This window comes from Rhipicephalus sanguineus, chromosome 4, assembly GCF_013339695.2.
Source record: "Rhipicephalus sanguineus isolate Rsan-2018 chromosome 4, BIME_Rsan_1.4, whole genome shotgun sequence".
Classification (NCBI taxonomy): domain Eukaryota; kingdom Metazoa; phylum Arthropoda; class Arachnida; order Ixodida; family Ixodidae; genus Rhipicephalus; species Rhipicephalus sanguineus.
In genome coordinates this window covers 35,380,759-35,403,478 of record NC_051179.1, presented here as the reverse complement: position 1 = coordinate 35,403,478, position 22,720 = coordinate 35,380,759, and the positions used below count along the sequence as shown (strand labels likewise).

Sequence of the window (22,720 nt, the reverse complement as noted above, 5' to 3'; positions counted from 1 at the left end):
ACGGAATTTGGCAAGATGACGGAATTTGGGAGTTAGAACAGAACGTCACTGTCATCACAACGTTTGGCTTCCACACGACCATGCACGATCATCTTGACGTGACTGGAGACAAGTGCTGGAAGACGCTTGCTAAAGATGCTACATTCTACCACTTCTGCCTTTTTTTTTTAAAAAAAAGATGGTTCGAATGATCGCTTCCAGATCTTGCAGTCGCCTTTGGATTTCCCTCACGAACCTTGACCCTTTCCCTCACGAACCTTTCTATTTAAAAATGAAACATTTATCTACCCTTATGCTGCGCACAAACACACACATACACAAAAAAGCGCCCTGTGCTGAGCACTGGCCGCTAAATTTGGCGACATTGCTGGACGCTCACTTAAAACACTGGCTTACAAAGATCTTTAGAAATCCAGCCGCATCCAAATCCACATTCATTATTTTTGCGCAGCGTATGCACGTGTGTTGACGGCTGCGATGGCACGCAAACCCAAGAAGAAGGTAACTGTTGGACTTTGTTATTAAGTATACTTAACATTAGACATTTTGTACAGTACTGAACTGCACCTTATTCAGTGATCAGTGTATCGCTCTGCATTGTACTGTGATGCGACAGAACGGAATTGTAGCAGTGTGAAGTTGGCCTGCGTGCTTCCGAGATGTTTCATGTAGTGTCAGCTGATTTATTTACTCATTTCTTACTTAGCTGAACTGTTCGCGAGGTTTTATGTTGTATACGGACGTGGCGTATGTACAATAAACTTGTGGGACCAATCCGATGCTGTTGATCAGCCATATTTGACGATCATTTGAAATGTCAGCAATTGACGGTTCATTGTACTGCAAAATGTTGTAGGGAACTTCTGGAGCAGCCACACACTACATAAGCAGAAGGAGGGCTTGCAGGAAACTCCAGCTGTCATTGAAGGATTTCAGGTGAGGAACAATTATGCATTTTCTTCTTTTTTGTGAATCTGTGCCAACAGCTATGTAGGGACGAAACCGGTGTCACACAGCGCACTGTCGATCTCAATCTGGACAGAATTTGTCAAACACGACTGGTTCCTTACCGTAGTTTGCGAAATGAATCTAAAATGCGCCATGTGGCACACGGCCTAGCTTCAAACGCAATCGAGCCCGATTGGGATCAGTTTGCTCGATCTCGTTTGTTTCTCAAGATGCGGAAAGGAGCCCATCGCGTCAACAAAATTGGTCCTGGTTGGGGCTCGATCGCGATCTAAAGTTCCCGCGTTAAACCTGTGCAAAAAATGTATTATCCACGGATGTATCACTTTGCAGGAGGCTATGTATATTGAAAGGAATATACCCAGTAGAGCCGAAACATCGACGGCATGTCAATCACGGAAACTCTGCCCACAACACCTTTTACCTGGTAAAAGACATCAAGTTCATTGCCCATGAGCCCATCATCCAGAAATTCAGGGATTTCAAGGTAAGCGTTCTCCGCATCATTTGTTTTTTGTTCATCAAGCTTATCGTCCACTCAGTTTGTTGCAAGAAAAAACGCCAGGCCTGCGCGGAAAGCGCAGCACAGTCACAGCGAAAGCTGGAAGAGCGACATTTCTAGAGTCCGTTATAAATTCTCTTATGGCTACTAATACAAGTACATCAGCAACGTGCCCACTACGCCACAAATCAATTTTTGGGACGTTGGGAAGCACCCACCATGACATTATTCGTTATTCTGCGGAGAAGCGAGGTACCACCTGTAAGGCATTATGTTCATTTTGTTGATGCGACGGTTGCTGACAAAGAGTTATGGCTGAGCCCTTTTTAATGGGTCGGAAGCTTTAAACGACCCACTAGTTACCTAATTCATATTGTGTGACACCCGGTCGTTATTTAACTGTCCCACCACGCTTTATAACATACGTTAACCGGAGAAACGGAGAGCGAGAGAGAGAGGGAATTAACTTTATTGAGAGCCTGAGGAAATGGATCATGAGAGCCTTATGGGCTTCCTTGGCAACCAATAGAAGTGCACTTGCGAGGAACCCACTACGGTATAAATCATCATAATTTTTGTGAAGTAGGGAAGCAGCCACTAAGCAATTTTTCGTCATTCTGCGGAGAACCGTGGTACTCGCTAAACACCTGTAAGGCATTATGTGCACTTTGTTGATGCTGGGGCTGATGACGATGAAGAATTAGCACAGAGGCCTTTGTAATGGGTTGGAAGCATTCAACAACCCACTCGTTGCCGAATTCCCATTGTGCGATGCCCGGTTACAGAATTCGCGTTTGTGTGACACCTGGTTATTATTTTACTCTTCTACCACACTACATTACATATGTTAATGTGGTTCCTTCCCGACATGAAGCCTGTATAGGGTCTTTTTGCAACGCAGTTTCAAGCACCGGCATGGCTCTGAGGTAGAACACTGGGCTCCCACGCAGAGTGCCCAGGTTCGAACCTCGTTCCATCCTAGAATTTTTTCTTATTTTCCTTTTTTCTTATTTCGTGCGATAGCGGTTACGGACACCGGCGGCGGCGACGGCGGACAACTACGGCGCCAAAAACGGCCATTGAAATGATCTCATAACAGCTTTCGCTGTAAAAAAAAAGAGAAAGCGTTCACCTCTAGTATTCAGCAGCGTATACAGCTAGCTCCCTTATATTCAGATTTATACCGCAGAATCTGTTTTATAGGCTGGCCTCCGTGCTTTGTTATAGTTCTGATGTTTCTGTCTATCTTTTTAGATATGTAGAGAGACAAAAAAGAAATACACTATTTAAATTTTCATATTACGCCATATTAGACTTGCATGGACTGTGGAAGTATTTCGGAGGAATGATTTCTTTGCACAAACATATTCTAGAGTCACTTTTGGTGCAGGAGTTTGCGGCTTCTGAAGGGATTCGTTGTGTTTGTGATGTGCATGTTTCTTCTACTTTTGCATCTCCGCATAAATGTTCTTTACGTCCCCAGATATTCATCAGGAGACTTAGGAAAGCTATAGGCAAAAATGAGCGAGACACTGCTGAGCACATTCGTAGCAACGAACCTGTGTACAGAGTTGATCACATTGTGAAAGAGAGGTAAGCTGGCATGATTTTGGAAGTGTGAACTTTAAAAGCGTGTGTGTGGGTTCCGAGCATATCTGTACTTTGCATGTATTTTAAAGAGGAGGTCTTCTGAGTGTAAAGCACTTCTTAAATATGTGCCATGCTTGGATTGAATCATATTGATTTTTTTTTTCCATACTGTGGGGCATTATAGACAGTACATTGACCTTTTTTAGAAACTAAAATTTGTGCTGCTTCGTCATTACGAGATTGTGATGATGTGTTTCCTTTGTCTGCCAGATACCCTACATTTGTGGATGCACTCAGGGACATTGATGATGCTCTCTCCATGTGTTATCTGTTCTCGTCATTTCCAAAGGGAAAAGTTGTGAAACCACACCTTGTTCATCTCTGCCGCAGAGTCATTGGTAAGTTGGAAGGTCGAAACAAAACTGTGATTACCGTGTGGAAACCAGTTGGGTAGAAAACCGATGGCTTTTGGAAGGAACTCGGAAAACTTGGGCACAAATTTTCAATAGTGTATCGCACTTTTTTGTGCTGCGGGTTGTTTGTTGTTAGGAGGGACCACTACACTAGTTTTTGAACACTCATAACGACTGAAAGTCTATCTCCATTAAGCGTTGCACCAGCTGCATTTTCTTGTCACTTCAAAATTGTAGCTGTATTTGCTCAAATGCAAGTAAAATGCTTCTAGAAATAAGCTGTCTCTATTTATGTGGGCCATGGAAAATTATAATAATGTTTATTATGATCTTTCCTCTACTTCACCTGCAAGGAAACTTAATTGGTCATCGTGGCTGCCATTTTGGAGTACTGTACCACAAGCATAATACAGTGTCGTGCATTAACTGATTACGCTAATTAACTTCACTGACCATTTTAATTGATTATCTCTGGCAGCTCTGTGGAACTCCGACACAACATTTGGGATCAATCAGTCAGTTTCATAATTACATAATAGGATCATTACAATGCGTGAAATATACAGACGAGGGTCCCAAAGTACTAGATTGCAACAGGACCTTTGGTGAAGTTTACATATAAATAATGCAAGGATTAGCAGCTGTTTGAACTCGTAAGATGTCTCATGCCATCAATGTATGCTAGCATACTACAGTGAAGTATCTCGTCTTGTGGTCGAAACCTTGTCAGCTACCTGTTCATAGGCTACCATTGTGTGTGTACACCCATTGTGCCTTACTGTTCTTGCTAGCATCAATGTATGCTAGCATACTATAGTGAAGTATCTTGTCTTGTGGTCGAAACCTTGTCAGCTACCTGTTCATAGGCTACCATGGGTGTTGTACACCACTTGATGCCTTACTGTTCTTGCTAGCATCAATGTATGCTAGCATACTATAGTGAAGTATCTTGTCTTGTGGTCGAAACCTTGTCAGCTACCTGTTCATAGGCTACCATTGTGTGTGTACACCCATTGTGCCTTACTGTTCTTGCTAGGCATTCACACACATTGTGTTTTTGCAGTGGAGTTCATGCATTACGTGATTGAGACACGTGCACTGCGCAAAGTGTTTGTCTCCATCAAAGGTTTCTACTACCAGGCAGAGATCATGGGTCAAACGATAACGTGGATCGTGCCCCACAATTTTTCCTTCCGGGTAAGGTTTTGGATTCTTAAGGGGCGATTGTGTGTGTGTGTTAATGTGTGGCTGAGTGGCTGTTGTTATTCTTGTTATCCATCCAGCAACCAGTAGATGTGGACTTCAAAATCATGGTAACGTTCACCGACTTTTACGTCACACTGATGGGGTGTGTAAACTACAAGCTGTACCACTCACTAAACCTTCATTACCCACCGAAGGCAAGTTTGGCGATTTCCTCATCAAATATCCGTATGCCGGCTGGTTTTATAATATTTTGTCTCTTTTACAGCTGGAAAATGAGCCTGTAGAGCCTACTGAGGCCGACGATGAAGACGAGGTGTCAGAGGTAAATGCCCATCCACTCGTGCGTCAAACTTAAAAATTTGCGCCAAGGTTGTGTTCTGTTTGCACCATCAGAAACTAGGCTTTCGGTGCAGTTCAAACTTTTGCTGCTGTCAGCTTTTGATGATAGACTCTTGATACTGACAAATGGTCATTATACTCTTGTGCAGCGCATTGCTTCCCTGAACAGCAAGCTCAAGTCGGTCCTCACCAATGCTGTGGCTGATGATGCTCCTCAGATGGATGACTTCCCTGAGGTGAGCCATGCTTCGTTCGTCTTTACTGTGTTGCCAACTGCCTTGCCAAATTCAATGCCCTATAGGGATCCTGTGTTTACCAGAAACTACTGCTGCCCTTTCAGTGGCATGCGTGAACGGGCCCTTGGACGTTATTGGAACTAGAACTAATTGGATGTTCATAATGGCTTGTATCGGCTTCGTTGCTCGTTGGTGCTTAGCATTGATGCAGCAACCATTCACTCATTCCTAACTGCATTGGTATGTTGCCAACGATGATACCAAGTTGCTTCTAACAATCACTGTTTTCTACATGTGAAATACAAAGAGTACAAGTGATATGCAACCGCTGTTGCTACTGTGCCCCAATCCTAGGATGAGTTTTCTGACACTGCAGTCAGTATGCAAAGGCGACACCTCAAGTTTTCTATAGCATTGTGAATGTGTGTTGTCTGCCACATCAGCTTACTTTTCAGGTTGTTTATTCTGTGTGCAGTGCTTGATGGTCGAGTGGCGCCTGTGTAGCGCTGTAGGACAGTACAGCTTTTCATTTTTTACGTTATTGTAAATCTTTTAAATTGAGATAGTAGAGATGCACCGCATGCAGAAACATTCAGTGCCCAAGTTACTGCATGTAGTGACAGTTACAAGACCTGAAAAAAATAAGTTTTAATGATTGCCGGGTGATAAGTTGCTTAGTAATTAATAAGCTTTTAATCTTATTACCTTTGCCAAGTACTGTGCGGACTAACAGCATTTCATTCAAGATACATTCATGTCAAAGTGCTTTTGTTTTAATAAATACATCTTTACACTATAAGGTAGGTATATATACTATTGACTGCTACCCGCCACGGTGGTCTAGTGGTTATGGCGCTCGACTGCTGACCCGCAGGTCGCGGGATCAAATCCCGGCCGCGGCGGCTGCATTTTCGATGGAGGCGAAAATGTTTGAGGCCCGTGTACTTAGATTTAGGCGCACGTTAAAGAACCCCAGGTGGTCGAAATTTCCGGAGCCCTCCACTACGGCGTCTCTCATAATCATACGGTGGTTTTGGGACGTTAAACCCCAGATATTATTATTATTATTATTATTATTATCTATTGACTGCTGGTATTGATGGCAAAAAACATATTTCGTTGAGTATATCGATGCTCAACTGTACGATGTTATCTGGTTCCTCACATGACACTGATGCTGTGCTGTGCTTCTGTTCAAAATGTGCAAAGGATGTAGAGTTTGCATTTTGTCATCCTTTGATTATTTGTCATCCTGCTCAGATATATAGTGTACTGCAAAACCTTATGACTTCATGGGCTCAATAGTAGCTAGTTAGTGAATCTACGAATTTGGGTATATTTGTGGCTGCTAGCAAAGTGAAATGTTGTGTTTGTGATGTTTGGCTAACTTTAATTGGGGATCCTCGTTTGTGTTGTTTTGTCAAAATCATTTCTGCCTTTTCCAAAAATGTAGTCAGTTTACACAGGCCTCCTACATGGCACTTCAGTCACGCGTGCACATTATTCTTGCATGACTTCTTATGTCTCAATTCTTTTGTACAAGATGCATCGGCTTCCCTGCGTGCACCGTCTCCGTTCTTTCACTCGCAAGCTTACTTGTGACATAGTGCAAGTTTGTGCAGTCTAAGTGAATCAAATGCACCACGTTTTGTGCGCAGCTGTAACTGTCAGGCAAATCCTTTGCTTTAGCCTTTAGCATAGTGTCCACATTCCTACCCTTAAATGTTTACATGCCCTTCAATTTTCAGTGACATTTTACAACTTGCAAGATTCACAATAAGAAGGGTGCACTAAAATAAAGGGTCTTACTGTACATCATTCTCAGACTCACCATGCTGCTGCATGATGCTACCGTTACCTTTAGATATAAAAATGAATTAGCAGCGTCCCAACCAGCTGCGTAAGGAGGTGCTATTTCTCAGGAGCCTGTGTACTCATTTCAGGTTGAAGGCGAGAGTAGTACAGACATCAAGAGCGAAGAAGAGAAGCAAAAGAAGTTTCTGAATCTTTTCTCTGGACTGAAAGTGTTCCTGGGAAGAGAGGTGCCTCGGGAGTCACTCACGTTTGTGCTGCGGTATGACACATTCATTATGTCACAGCAACTAACATGTCCTTAGGACTTCATTTTTCTGATGATGTGCTTTCATTTCACAGGTGTCGTTAGGGACTGCAGGATCTTTCCTCACACTTTCTTACCTTAGAAGCATATGCCTTCTCTACGTACCATTTCATTCAGCACATGCTTGTTATGTACTTGAAGATGCAGGGATTCGTGTTTAAAAATCTCTCATGCAAATTTTCGCTGTTGTGAAGACTGTCATGCTATGTTGTATGTTTTGTCACATTGTGTGTTGCTATTTCTACTGCATTAAGAATAACACTTGCTTCATAGACAAGCAGGTAAATCGCTGCGTTCAGCTGTTGCTCCTGTGGGTTCTGTGCAGTGTGCCAAAAAAATCAACCTCAAATGAATAGCATGAAAAGTAAACTTGCTAAATAACTTGCTAGAGAATGACCACTGAAACAGTGTTGTTCACTGATAATGACACTCCACTTACTGACACACAGGTTATAAAAGGGATAAAATTGATCATGAGTGAATGCTGGTGCAAATAAAAAAAAATTTTCAAGGGGTGCATTTCCTTTTGGCTGCAGTTCTTTCGGTGCAGATGTGTCGTGGGATGAATCACTCTTCGTCGGTTCCACATTTCCCGAAAGTGACCCCACAGTGACTCACCAGATCGTCGACAGGCCAGAAGTGAAGAAACGCTACATGAACAGGTATGGCTCATCTTGAAGCAATGTTGTTGGTAGTCCTGCAGTCGTTTTTATATACTAGCAAAGACTGACATACAGCTGCATGCTCTGTATCAGTCAGTACTGCAACCTGTATCAGTGTCCCGAATTTTCTAATTTTTGTTTTGACATGAATATACAACGCCGTCTTTGTTTCTGCAATCCGTAAGCTTTGTTTTTTATGCTCTGTTGTACTAGTTGTTGGAGGTCGGCTTGGCATATGTACTGGTGCGGTGGTGAAGAGCAAATGCTAACGCATTTGGTTTCAGAGCCCCAAAGTGGGCGTGTGCTGAGGACATTAATGAAGTCACACAAGCATTGTTGGTGGCGCCATATTTACTTGCATAATCATCATACTGCACTTTTTTGTTTCTAAAAAAACTGTTGCAGACATGTGGGAGCTGTCATTTCAGGGGTGAAAATTTCGGAAAAAGAATTTGGATTGTAAAAAATTCAAACAAGCTCCAGGTTGGAAGTCCTGCGATAACTACTGTGAGCATAACCAATGAATCAAGTTAAACAAAGTCTTCCTTTGTAATAAACGTACATGTTCACTATGCAATGCATGGATTGTTCAAAGGAAAGTCTGATGCGTACGCGAGGGATAGCAGAAAATGTTTTTAAAGAAATTCTCTTACGGACTGCTTGTTTTAGCATCTATAACGCCTAATCTTGACTGTATAAAAAGTTTATCTGGAAGTGCACTTTGTCTGAAGAAGTACCAATTTAATGAGAAATGATAATGAGAAAGGAGCTCAATGTCATGCAAAATTAGGGGTTTTCTCGAGATTAGGGAGCAAGTCTTAGCAGCGCCGTCTCATCTTTCCTGCTACTGTGCACTGTAATCTTGGCGGTGTTCAAAAACTTAGAGTTGTTGTCATTCGATTTCCACCCTCCTTGCTAACAATGGCTGCATAGGAAAACGGTAAAAAGAAGAAAATAATGAAGGCCTCTGATGAAATTCGCCCTGTATGTGGAGCTCTTATTACCTTTGCTACAGCAACTTGTGCACTGACACTGCCAGTGGAGTGCCTACTATGCATGCTTTGAAAGCATCGTTGATCCACCATTTCCTGCCGGGCAACATTGTGATTACAAACAACAGTGAATCGATGCTCATCTTACATGATTAAAACTGGGATCTTGTACAGAGAGCAAAGCGCCACCCTAGCTTGATCATATGATGAAAAATAAGTAAAAGTGGTGCTTATTGGGAGAATAAGATGAACCAATTAGACCCTGTTTCACTGAAACATTCGTTAAGGGCCCCTAAACCACCCAGAGATTGAAATTTAGTTGTGGTAACGCAGTTGTACACAAGTCTTCAGCGAATACATAGCCGCGAGAATTTTTAAAAACGGTGCCGTAATATAGGAGCTACACGCGTTTGATGATCCAAAAGCTGCCCTTGCTTGCTACGCTGTGTTCATCGGCTCGTCTCTCCTCCAGGCTGAGTGCTGCTCTTCGCCGTGCGAGGAGGAAGAGCACAGAGCACGAAGCCTGCGAGCAGACAAACATGTTCTTTTTGTAGATGACGTGACCAGACGCAAACGTTGACGTCATGGCGAACTTTGGGGATCACTGAAAGGCTCGGAGAAGACAAGGGATTGGTTTCTGGGAATTTGTGGTGCACCTGTGGCTCGTAGCGCTGCCGTATTTGGCATTGTTGATCGTGACGGCATTCTGAGCTCGATGCACGCATTTGCTTGAAGTGTTAAAAAATTACCAGGTGGTTTAAGGGCCCTTTAATGTATCATACAATCTAAAACTGCATCAGCAATCTCGTGTCAGCATAGCAAAGCCTTGTGTCCTTAAATCATAACTAAGGATGACAACACAGACATTGTGTTATAATATTTAAAGCTCAGTTGACTTTTCGTAGTGACAGGAATGGAAATGGAAAGAAAAGCGTGCCTTTTCTGCACGTCAGTTTGACCTTATCTCAAGCTTTGAGATGCTACATTTAAGTAGAATGATTGAATAATTGTCGTCTGACGGCGTAAAGGTGTCATAGAGTGTAGAATGCCATTGCAAGTACAGTAAACTCCTGATAATTGAAACTCGAGGGGACCTCATAATTTTGTTTGAATTATCAGATGTTTTCATAAATATGACTCGGGGCAACATACCAACTAGAGTTTTGATGTTTATTGTTTCTCAGTACCGCAGCAGCATCATTGATAGCGCTGCATGATTGCCAGTGACGTTTTTAGACGTCAGCGATCATACTGGTACCCATTATACACACGTGTGCACACGTGTGTAATTAAGCGGCAAGATTTGTTGTGTACTGCGACAGCTTGTAGCCCCTTCTCATTCTTAGGATGCTATTCTGCATGACACTAGTGTACTGCGGCGAAAGGGACTTTAGGAAGCGTTCGATACGCTATATATACCAGGACCAGACTGTCTCGGTTTTGTTTTTCTTCCTCAGTCAGCATGCAGTTGTTGGTGCGTGCCGTTTAGCTAGTTTGGCCATGTTTTGGGCAAGCAATCTGCTTTATTTGCGACTGTTAGTGACATAGAAATGTGAATGTTATCTAGAAGCAATAAAGCCAGCAGATATTTCCAGGCATGGACTAGCAAAAAGTTTGGGTGAACCAAATTTGTGCACTGGACAGTTTTTATTAAGTGGCTTTAAAATACATTGAAAACATAGTGGGCCAACCAAAAATTTCAGATTTGTCTGAATTAACCGAAAGTTTGAATTATCGCAAGTACTGTATTTGAATAACATGTCATAAGTACTAAATTTGATATTTTTTTGTCGTGTGGGTGTTGTAAGCATCCGTTTAAAGGGCATGTTAACCATGTTCACGAGCATACTACGTCAACCGCAGTGGGCTATTTGTGGTCAACCGCCAGCTGCTCCACTAGCTCTTCCGGCTAGGATTTCTCCCCCGCACCTTCACCCTTGTAGAGACTACGGGGTGGCCCGTTATCAGGAGAGGCATTAGCGAATGTGGAGAGCGTCAACTACCGCACCCTCAGCGGCAGCACCGATGCTTCCCGCCGCTGTTGAGTGCAGGACTACTTCATGGGCGAGGTTCTGCCCCCGCATATTGAGTAGAATTCCTTACACGTCACCCTTCGTAGAAGACGGCTTTCAAAAGCCGCCTTCTGCTCGAGGGCGCTTTCGTTTGGCGTTGCCGTCGTCCATCTCCTGACTGTTCTGACGCACACGCAGCGAACGACGAGCAAAAAGGCCCGCGCCCACGCCGCGCGGTCGCCGCGTCCCCCGGAGCGCGCAGGAGAGCTCCACGGCCGCGGGAGAGGGGAGGCCGGGTGACGTGCGCGGGTGCGTTTCAGTAAGGGGAGGCAGAAGGCACCCTCGCGCGTGTTGGCAGGCGGCTCCTCGGGAGGCGAGTTAATTACCGTCCGTGATGCGTAAACTCGCGCGCTATAAGACATTGACTGCCGGCTACCAAAATGGTCAGTAAATGCTCGGTGGGGGAAAAAAACCTAAAATGTGATATTTGTTTTGTCGTGTGGTGTTTACGTCGTTTAAAGCATTGTTAACATGTTTACCTGATGCAGGTACTACGTGCAACCGCAGTGGGTCTATGATTGTGTCAACTACCGCAAGCTGCTTCCAGTGCAGGACTACTTCATGGGCGAGGTTCTGCCCCCGCACCTGTCACCCTTCGTAGAAGAAAAAGAGGGAGACTACGTTCCCCCGGAGAGGCTGGCCATGTTGCGTGTACAGAAGGGCGAAGGTTAGTATGCGCTCTCACTTTCCAAGCACAGATGTTCGACAATGCTGTGCACTACATTATGCTTAATTCATTGTTGTCATAAATCACAAATCTGGAAAGCACAACATTTTAATAGTGTAGAAGGTTGCTTGTACTAAGTCTACTTAGTTTTCACTTGATTTATAGTGCATGTCACTGGTGTTTGAGCAACAAAGAAAAGGAGTTGGTCTACATATGATTCATATAAGTCGCCGACCGTTTATTCGGACTCGGCGGGAACCACCGAAAAGTCCGAATAATCGGGAGTCCGAAAAAATGGATTTACCAGAAAAAAGCACCTGTATTGACCCAGCAGCCAGAAAAAACTTGTCAATATGCGTCTGTACACATGCACACTTACACGCGACATAGTCGGCCTGTATTTCAGCCAATGTTTGGCCACTCCTGTGGGTCGGCAATAGCACTGCAACGGCCTACACTAAATCCGCCTTTGATGGCCGTGGTGTGGGAGGCGCGTATCACGGCAGTCACTGCCCACATGCGCTGGTTCGAGTAGCTGACGAATGATCTCATTGCGCAACTCGGTGAAAACTCCCAAGCAACTTCGGATTGAGGTCGGCCACCTTCTACCTGGCGAATAATCGCTGCATTTTACGCCGTTGTCAGGGCCCTGTAGTTGCCGCGTTACTTTAGTTCCGACGGCGCACATGGAACGGGCGGTGTCGGAGCAATTTCAGCAGATCAAGCCTCGCACGCCAAGCAACAAACAAGGGAGTGAGACACAAAGCTCGGGACGCAGATCAGGCCTAGCCACAGAAACATCTGACAGCGCAAACCCTCAAACGCCAAAAGGGAACGACGTTCGGCTAGTTTATGTTGCAGCGCTTGTGTTGGCGCACTCTCTTTGTACGAGTTAGGATCCGCGTTGTACGCGCCGTCATTCACCTCAAACGTCGCACCGTTAGCACCGAGCTGATTCAGATCTCGGCTTGGCTTGGCTTGATGTTGGGCCGCAATAGCCGTTCAATGGATACTTGACTGGCTAAAGCCAAAAGGCAACGGTTACGCGTAGCTAACAAACAGAGCCTTCGAGATCGGCAATTTCTGCGTGGATTTTGACACTGGCACGATCTCCAGCTATCGCCAGTGCAGCATTTCAGTGCTGGCAACCTAGCAAAAAGGTAGTAGCAGGAGCCACTTCTGTGTGGACTCGTCTAGTGTGCCGCGCGGTGCACGAGACGCTGCCATATTGTAAACATTGCTGACAGTTACTGACAGCTTGTTGTGGTGTTCAACGTCGCACTCGATCAGCCAGCTGGAGTCCGAAAAATCGAACGGCGCACTGTGGGGCGTCCGAATTTTCAGTCGCGAGTTTACATTACTTCAATGGGACGAGTGGCGGTGCCGCGAAGGTGTCCGAATAAACGAGCATGTCCGAATTTTCAGCGTCCGAATAAACGGTCGGCGACTGTAGTTGACACGTTGTACAATCATACGCAAGACATGTGGTTGGGTGCAAGGCCTGACAGGACCTTTGCTTTAGTGGGAATAGTATTGTTTGGTTGTAAGGCTCAACATACGTGACAGTGGCCAATAAAACAAGCATACATTTTAAAAAGGCAAATAAAAATAAAACTTAGTTCAAACTAAATAGAGTCCCTTTGAATACAGCATCTGATGACCGTTTGAAGCACAGCAGGCTAGTGTAGGCCTTACCACGTGCCCCTGAACAGACACTGCCTGTGCTCTCTTCATTCAAGCGGTGGCTGAAGGAGGGGAGGGGGGTGTTGATGCTTGTGCTCGTCTATTGTCAACCTTGCATGTGCATGTGCAGCATAGTGGAGGGGAGAGGGTAGACACCAACAGTAGAGTGGTACAGGTAGAGGGAGAGAGGAAGGTGAGAACAAGTGTAAGACAGCAATCACAGCATGAATCATCCAGTCGTGCATGCTTCGAATGGCAATGGCTCTAGCAGCGGATTGCACTGGCAGCCGGTGCACTCTGTTTTTCATATACCTGTGCAAAGGTTAGTCATGTTGTGTGCACTGCCTTATGGCATGCCTAATGTTGGCGAATCTCGCTATCTCAGTGCGTCAGAGACGTGCTGAAGGGAAAGGCAAAGCTATAAAACTTCAGTCTTAAAGGCAGCCCAGTCCATGGAAGTGAGAAATTTTGTTTGAAAGTAACCATTGGGTAGTCCTAAAACCTCAAGTCAGTTGGAGTTCTTCATATTCAGATTCATATTATTTTGCCAAGGACCAGCTGTGCAGTTTGAATAATCTGTAAGTTCAATTTAGAGATTTCAAATTGTCAAGAGTCTGCTGTATTATTAGAGACGATGCAAGGTGCTTGAATGGACAATGGCACAGAGGAAGACACAACACTGGTGTTCCTCCTCTGAGCTTTCCATTCAGGCGCCTTGCACTGACAAGGCCGATCCTTGGCACTGATGTCACCATGTTTCTTTGACTGTGTGTCATACTTAGATTGTGATCATGAACACGGTCATGTTGTATGGGCAGCAGTAGCTGTTTGAGCAACTTGAGAAAACCTTAGGAATCAATTAAGATATTTTTAGGTGGGAACTGCCAGCAAGTCCTTCAGAGGTTGTTTTTGTTAGCCTAGGTGGCACACTGTTTATTGGAGCTTTAAAAGAAGTAGTACTTATTACGGGCTGAGCGCCTCAAGGATGATGCTGTCCCATCGCTCGACAGCTCTCTCAGCCTGCATGCCAGAAAGCATGAAGAGAGCACCTGGTCACATACTGAAAGTGCTGTGATAATTCAAACCAGATCACTCCATATAGTACTGTCAGCCATGTCATGAAGTACTAGGTAACTTGACAAATTTGTGCTTCTGAGTTTCTACAGTGACACTGCACCACCATTTAGCTGGCCGTGGTAAAAAAAAAAAAGCACACTTTCTTGGTCATTGGCAGCTACCATTTTGTCTCAATTTTCTAACCAGAGAGAGAAGCATAAGCACAAAAGAAGTAGCAAAGCAATGCAAGGAAAAAGGGCTATGTGTTGTTGGCTGTCTATGCCACTTGACTGTTGCCTGCTTCTTCATTACATATTGGTCTTTTTGGCCTCTTGTCCTAGCAGCTGACATGTTGGCCTAATAACAACGCTAAGCACTTGTACTATCCTTGAGCAAGACCTTCTGCAGCTGCCTTATGACAATTGGTGCCAAACTGTGATCTGTGGACCTGCGCATGTCCTCAAGTGAAATGCTGGACAGGACCACTGTATAGGAGCACCAATGAAAGTCTTGCCCAGTTAAATGACATTTAGTGCATGAGAGAACCTCTGCAAGTCATTTGTGGTGACAAATCTTGGACCATGTTTTTGCCAGTGATCGAGGCCAAATAAGAAACAAAAACCTCGTTCAAGGTATCTTAAGCATGCTTCGTGAGCCCTAGTGTCTTTCCCTATTGAATTTCAAGTTTATTGACACTCTTGATTCTTATGCATTAGGGCATGAATTTTATTGATAGCAAATTGTTACTAGCATACGTATAAATCATCACAGATGTGCTCCTGGCGGCTTAAGATAACATGTGTCAGTTATGGCTCTTGCTTGATTACCCCTTCTCTCTGCATACCTACGCAGACAGAATATGTAGTTGAGGTTTTTTAACTCACTGGCTTTCGAAAAGGACCACGAAAGCCAATGGAGTGAGAACTGACTTTTTGTGTAATAATGCGCCATTTCTTTTTTCTTTTTTTTCCCCCTCTTATTTTTGTGATATCTCCTGCAAATCGAAGAACCTGTGGTCAGTGAAGAGGAGAGCATGGAAGAAGAAGGCACAGCTGAAGACGATGGCACTGCAGAGGAGGGCAAGAACAGTGATGACATTCCAGGTGAGGAGTGCACGTGCAAGCAGAGAACTGAACGACCCGAAGCGCTAGAGACTTGTATTTACAATGTTGTAAAAACTCCACCATGTTCATATTGATTGCTAAGCAATGACTAGGGATGGGCGAATAGTGAATTTGAGGTTCGAAGCGAATCCGAAGCGAATAGTGATTTGGTCGAATAATTTCGAATCGAATAGTTAGAATAGTAATTACCGCATATTATTAAGAGAAATGAGCAATTATGTCATGACCCTTGCACAATATTTTTAAAGATCGGAACTAGGTATGAGTGAATGTCACTTTTTTGTCTAAAATGAAGTGGAAGCAGCCTTGAATAGTATCAAGATTTGAATAGCAGTAGGGTGTAGAGCTGTGCACGGGCCGTATTTCCGAGCCCGAGCCCGGCCAGGGCCCGCTGACTTTGTCGAAGGCCCACCCGAGCCCGACGGCAAAGGGCTGCGAGCCCGACCGGCCCGGCCCGACGCACGAAAACACAATCCCGGGCCCGGTCCGGCCCGGCCCGGCTTTTTGAAGGTTCGCTGCGAAAACAAAACATTGTTTTCCGGTAATTTGGCATTTTATTGAGCATATCAAATATGATCAAACGACACACGACGAACAGCCTCTATGACACAGATTACAAACTGTCGTGCAAAAACAGAGAGCAGTCTAACGATTCCGGCTCCAACGAATTGCGGCGCTTTTGCATTATGTAGCCCGCCGAACTGAAGTTATGTTCGCTGCTTGCACTCGTCGCCGGAATTGCTAATATCTTTTTTGCCAGCCTGGCAGGCTTGGGATATCTCTGCTGCTTGTTTTTCCAGAAGACTAAAACTTCAGATGGACAGGAGGGCGATTCCATGGAGAGATAATCGGAGAGCTCATCTTTTGTAACTGCTACATTCTCACCACTGTCGCACCACTCGCTGAACAACTGCAATGGAAAGGAAAAGCGGTAAAGGGTGGTCGCGGAAACGGCGCTGTATATGCGTGCTGGAAAAATAATTCCCACTCATTCTCTATATTTCGGGCTTGAGTCGGGCTTTGCGCCGGGCCTGAGCCCGGCCCGATAAAACTCCAAGTAGCCCGAGCCCGGCCTGGGCCCGAGGTAAAAATACGTCGGCCCGCCCGAGCCCGGCCCAGAGCCCGTGCACACCTCTAGTAGGGTGCAAGTTATAAGTGGTGCAATACATTACAATTTAAAGATTACTATACTTATTGCATATAAGCCCATATAACACGCTTTTAAACTTAAAAAAAAAATATGAACATTTAACCTTGAAGTGTGGCTTCGCGGCAGTGCAGATTTCCCCTGGATGGGTTGTTTCACGGCACAGCAAGGAGACACTGCAGTGAAACCATCTTTACAGGGGGTTATGTGCGGTCAAGTGTATACATATATTCGTTCATTTTGAATACTTCGAAATTTCGAATAATCTAAATTCTTATGGAAGCGAATTCGAATACTGTAATATTCGTTCGAATATTCGAAACGCCCAAATATTCGCCCATCCCTAGCGATGACACTTGAGTGTGGAGTTCGTGAAAAACTGATGAGATACGAGTGGAACCTTGTGCAGGAGAACACACTGTTCTCTGTGCAACCTGTTGGGGAACTGGTTATTGGTAGGAAAAGAAAAGGTGAAATCATCTTCTGTAGCCCACACTGAAGCATAACATAAGGGGAAGCGAGCAGGGCATGCAAGAATGAAAGAGATAGGAGATTTGAACCTGTGTGCAGAGAGAGGTGTCTATGAAGAAGCGGGGAAGGCCGTGTTGACTTGCAGTGTCTGCTGCGTAGCTCTCTTGGCCGATGCGATAAGGGCAGAGGAAAAAGGGAATGTGCAAGAACTTTGGAAGGCATGTCCGTTACCACATTTAAGCTGGAAGCAGGAGGGCGTGAATCAGCCCGACCGTAAATGCATGCTCCTTGAGGTGATGGTCGTAGCAGCTGAGCACATCAGCAGCTGGCTCTTACCTTGCAGGTAATCAGCGGCAGATGCAAAAGCTGGGTGATCTGAGGTAGCTAGTAGCTACAGGTGTGCTTTCTGTCTTCCTGTATGCCTTGTGTAGGCAGTCACGTTATCCCAAAGTTTCAGGGATACGGTGGTGCGAGGGGCAATGTGATGCAACTGTTTTTTGTAATAGGCATAAAAATTTTGTTCGATATAACGATCTAGTGGTTTTTAGAGTTGGAATTTGTGCGAGCTCTTTCCTGTTCAACTAAATAGAACATTGCCCGGACCAACTGTGCAGCTTGTATTAGAGGTCAGTTTGAATTAAGAAACTTCAAATTATTGGCATTCTATTGATTTTAATCTGTACTACAGTAGTCACACAATGCCAGACCTGGCATCATTGACATTATCATGATGTCATGGCATAAGTTACTTCATATTCTCTTTTGCATTTACTTAACGATGCTGCATTGTTGGTTAATACTGATTGCATTTAGGCACTGTTGAAGTGCCAGTGTTAAACATTTTCGCTTCTGTTCAAACTGCATTGACCAACTCCTGGATGGCAGTTCAGTGCAATCCTGTCACATTCTTACTCGGCAGAATCGGAAGATGAGCAAGATGACGAGAGTGATGGCGAGGACAGTGGAGTTGATGAGGAGGAGAGTGAGGCTGAGGAGGAAGAGAGTGAAGATGATGAGGAAGAGGTCAAGAAGAGTGCGAGCAGGAAGCAGCACACTAAAGCAAAGAAGAGGAAGCAGCCGGATGTGGAACCCGAGCCCGCTGTTGCGCCCAAGAAACCCCTCATTGGCGTGAAGGCGGCCACAGTTGTCCGTGAGGACCCTGAAAAGGTGGCTCAGAGGATCAAGAGCGAAGAGAAACGCCTCGCTGTTCTCATGATCCCGAAAAAGCACAAGCGGCTTTACGACAAGATCGTCTTCGGCCAGAAGCGCCGAGCTCGCGAGGTAAGTCGATGGTTGAGCTGCTTGGTTTTTGTGCTAAAACCGATGAAAGGGTTTATGTAGTGTGAGCTAACAACTTCTTGTCAACATGCAGTTTATTACGTACTACCTGTGACTTGCATAAAGTACTATTCTGTGCCATTTTCCCATGGTCACTCGTAACAGCTTGAATTGTTTACATCACGCGCTCCCCAAGTCTGCAGGCATTGTAATAGCACTGTCATGCACTCAGTCAAAAATGAGGCACTATCACAATGACACTGGCGGTCTGCTGCTTGATTTTCATTACTCTGCAGCTCTGTGACGAAATGTGAGCACACAAACTGCTGAGGCGCATGTGGTGTGGCAAAAGCAGCTGTGGTTCATCTTTACTTTGGTTATGATATGAACAGCTTGATATACTACACTACAACCTGATTATAACAAAGTCACATCTGACACAAAAATAACATTATTACAGTAGAACCCCGCTGTTACGTTCCTCACTTCTGCGTTTTCCCGGCTGTTACGTCGTTTTCTGCCGGTCCCGGCATAGCTCCCATAGGATACAATGTATTGGGAACCCCGCTGTTACGTCGTAACTGTCGGACCGTTCCCGTATGATACGTCGCGAAGTGCGCTCGGAGCCGACCGAGTGACTACCAAAGAGAGCGGCCATGGTGCATTTTCACGCAGCTTGGCCTTGTTTGACCGTAATATTAGCCGCGTGAGAGGCGCAAGCAACAGAATCTTTCAATTGATGCAAACAAAAGCATGGCCTTCAAGATTCAAATTGCAAAGATGGCGTCTATGACGTAACTGCTCGCGAAAGCAAGGCCTTCGAGATTGGCATTTACTATTGACAAAAGCATAGCCTTTGAGATTTGTATTGCACAAACATGGCGTGTATGACGTAATTGCTTGCGAAAGCAAGGCCTTCGAGATTGGCATTCACTTCTGCCATCGCGTTGGCGTAGACTCATCATCATCGTTATTTGTCGGAGAACGGGAGGAGTTCGAGCTGGTTGGAGCTCGCATGGTCGTGCGTGCGGTTCGCGGTCGGACTCGCCGTACCGGTCGTGATTGCGTGTGCTTAGTTTTTTCATGCCTACAGCTGTTGGTGTTAAAAAAATCACATACGTTGATTACATTTCTGTGGATGAGGCCGCCCTAAGCTCCGCGTTTCTATCCATCGACTAGATCGCGGCTGGCGCGCCAATTTCCGTGCTGTCGTGAGAATTGAAATAAAATTCTGTACCACTAAATATTTTGCCGTTTTTCCTGTTTTTCGGCTCTTACGTTTCCCGTCTCTTACGTTTATTTCCTACGGTCCCTTCAAAAACGTATCAGCGGGGTTCTACTGTATATCCGAAACTTCGTTATAAACATACATTCACAACCCTGCACCTAATGAGTGCACTATTTTTCATTTTCTTCGTCATAACCGATAATTCGTTATATACGTGTTCGTTTTTATCGAGGTTTGAGTGTATTGCTTAACGATAATACAGCCATTGCAGTCTAAGTTTCCCCAGCAGACTGTTGAGAGGTAAGGCCAGCTGTGCACAATTGTGCTGTGCTCAGTCATATGCAATGATGGCTTGAATCTGCAAGTTATAGGTACTTAACTACCCCCATGCATGAAAATAGTGCATGAGCTTTATAAGGACTCCAACAAGTATTAAAGCTGTCCCACCAAGTTGCGGCACATATAATTATGACTTGGAGATTGTTCTGCATTGAGTGAATCTAGTGTGAGAGCAGTAGTTGATTGAAAAACTTGAGATATGAGATTGGGTTTATTTTACCACAAATGATACATTTCTAACAAAGATGAAGAACAAGAAGAAAAAAGATGTACAATTTATGGTGAGGATAGCAGGGTAAAAGCTACAAGATCTACTGCTTGACTAGCCCCGCCACCACGTCACAATGGCAGCAACGTGTGGTACAGAAAGAGTTTTAGTTGTAGGCAAAAATTTGAACTCACATTGCAAAATTCGGAAACATAAAAACGCTCAAGGTGTCGTATTTACACCAGAAAACGAAACATTCAAAGACACCATATTTAAAATTGAATTTTTGGGCATTACACGTGAAGTGTCATCTGTTAGTTTGAATTTGTTTAGTACATTTGGTAGGCAATACTGTAGTAGCTGTGAACCATAGTTTGTACGTGGTCTTGGAGTGTAGATGGATTTAGAGATAAGTTTGCTAATGTACGTATGTGGCAGCTGTTACGGATTAGTTCTGATCTGTGTGTTGTTGAGAGACAGTATTCATAGAAAGTTTCAATTTTAACATCTTAAATCTTGCAAATAATTGCTAATGAAGTGGTGTCCTTTGTCATTAAATGTGGTGTCCTTTGTCATTTAGTCGTTGCTTGACTGAATCCTCTGCAAATTCCTTAGTTATGACTGAATGTGTATCACTTTGGTACGTTTAAAAGTTAATGCATGTGCACTTTCCTTCTACTGCAAAGTAATTTAATGTGAGTTTGCGGCTCTCAGCATGTTTCAGTTGTGTAGCCTTTAGGTTTTCCGCACCTTGATGCAGAAGTGACATGGAATGTTGCACATCATTACATCGTTGAAGTAACAGGGTGTGAAATTGGGTTTGTTAGTGATTCTGAGCAGTCGCGAAAATGCGTTACAAATGGCACATAACCAAAACTAAAAACAAAGATTTCTTTGCCTATGTCTTGTTCGTAGTGCATTTTTGCAAGTTTACATTGAAGCAACATGAACAGAACAATGCTCGTACTGTTCTGATGGCACTAAGTCACTGGCACCATCAAACTTTAGTGTTTCAAACACCTGTTTAGACTTGGACGCGAGAGCTTAGACAAATAATGTGGGAAAAAATCGATCTACAGTGTATAGAATTCTTCAGGCTGTGAACCTTTAGTTTTGCAAGTGGCAGAATCGCTGATTTTAGGTTCTAGTATTTTATGACCCATTATAAATTGAATAGCTGCACCACCATTGTCGCATTAGTCTCCTTGCATAATTGGCAGAACTGAACTGTCCTAACCATTAGGTGTACGCAGAAGACTACTAAATTTCGATAATGTCTCTTCTTGCTTAATGTAAAATGCAATGCTTATGCACCATAACTAATTTTGTAACAGGATGCCTTTGACATAAAGTAAAAAAAGTAGTGACATTACCGTATGCTTTCCTTGTCTTCCAGGTTGGCTTGAAGTAGTTGTTACTTGACCGGTCTTGTGTTCATAAGACCAACTGTTCTCACTTCTTTTGTGCACATTGCAGGCGGCAGCATTGAAACAGAAGAGGGAAGAGATAAAGAAGTCTTCAAAGAAGGCGAAAAAGAAATAAAGGACTCTCAGAGGTCATCCTTGTAACATAGTAAAACACTGTGAGGAAATGTCTGTTTTCACAATTTAAACACTGTTTCGGAGCATTTGCCATTCGACACACATTGGCTGAAAGTCAAGATTAGCGTGCAATATGCCAATGTCATATTCTTAGACCAAAAAGAAGTAGGCACATTTTTGGCTGGGCATACGAGACAGCCGCACATGTACAGCAAGGACAGCGTGGCTTTTTGTAAGCCTGGTAAACAGTAAGCTACGTGAGGTAGTTTCTAAAAGGTGCAAACCTTATTGACTTTTCAAGTGCTCTTGCTGGATGTTTTCACAAGAATACCTTTCTCGGTGATGCAAAATTTGGCCCTGTGTATTCACAAACATTTCTTGCCTCCGGCCTCTTCTTTAATCCTCCTGCTATAATGGAAGGCAATTAATGAGCCATGACATTGCAATTGAGCACTTTCAGCAAATGCTTGGAAGCAACTGGTATAGGAGGGGTGTATCTTAAGCAACTGCTCATCACACAAATTGCCGTGGAGTTGTAGTGCAGCAACTTGAGTCTGAAAACGCATAAACATTCTACTCAATTGAGACAAGCAAGAAGTTGAGGTTGGGTGCAATTTTTTTCATTTGAAATTCTGTTTTGCTTACGTTACGCAAGTCTCCTTTTGTATCGTTTGTCTATTTCTTTTGACCCTGTACGTATATTTCTTCATTTGTGTGACTAATCCCCTCATAGCTCTAAGCCACATTTTAAGATTACAGAAACAGTTGTGGATGTGGTTGATAATGTTTTGGTAGGTCATTAGCTTGGCATTGAAAACATGAAATGCTTATCAGTAGTACTTTCAAAGTTGTGACTTGTTTTGTCATTTATGGCAAACTAA

The 22,720-nt window shown here is 44.1% G+C and overlaps 1 protein-coding gene across 1 annotated transcript; it reads left to right on the top strand.

Moving 5' to 3' along the window:
- The first annotated feature begins 411 nt into the window (after positions 1 to 411).
- LOC119389766 (pescadillo homolog) lies at positions 412 to 21,876 on the top strand. Its single transcript, XM_037657156.2, has 15 exons — positions 412 to 501; positions 857 to 936; positions 1,300 to 1,453; positions 2,952 to 3,061; positions 3,329 to 3,456; positions 4,535 to 4,668; positions 4,755 to 4,871; positions 4,943 to 4,999; positions 5,166 to 5,252; positions 7,196 to 7,326; positions 7,908 to 8,033; positions 11,586 to 11,764; positions 15,511 to 15,606; positions 18,165 to 18,526; positions 21,775 to 21,876. The coding sequence occupies exons 1-15, from the start codon at positions 478 to 480 to the stop codon at positions 21,838 to 21,840; spliced, it is 1,851 nt and encodes a 616-aa protein (XP_037513084.1). The 5' UTR covers positions 412 to 477; the 3' UTR covers positions 21,841 to 21,876.
- Positions 21,877 to 22,720: the final 844 nt, after the last annotated feature.

Bases quoted from the DNA above. Each gene is read 5' to 3' on its own strand.
- LOC119389766 (XM_037657156.2), top strand. From the start codon at position 478: ATGGCACGCAAACCCAAGAAGAAG. The intron at 4,872-4,942 runs GCAAGTTTGGCG...TCTCTTTTACAG, and splicing joins ACCTTCATTACCCACCGAAG to CTGGAAAATGAGCCTGTAGA. The intron at 7,327-7,907 runs GTATGACACATT...TTTTGGCTGCAG, and splicing joins TCACTCACGTTTGTGCTGCG to TTCTTTCGGTGCAGATGTGT.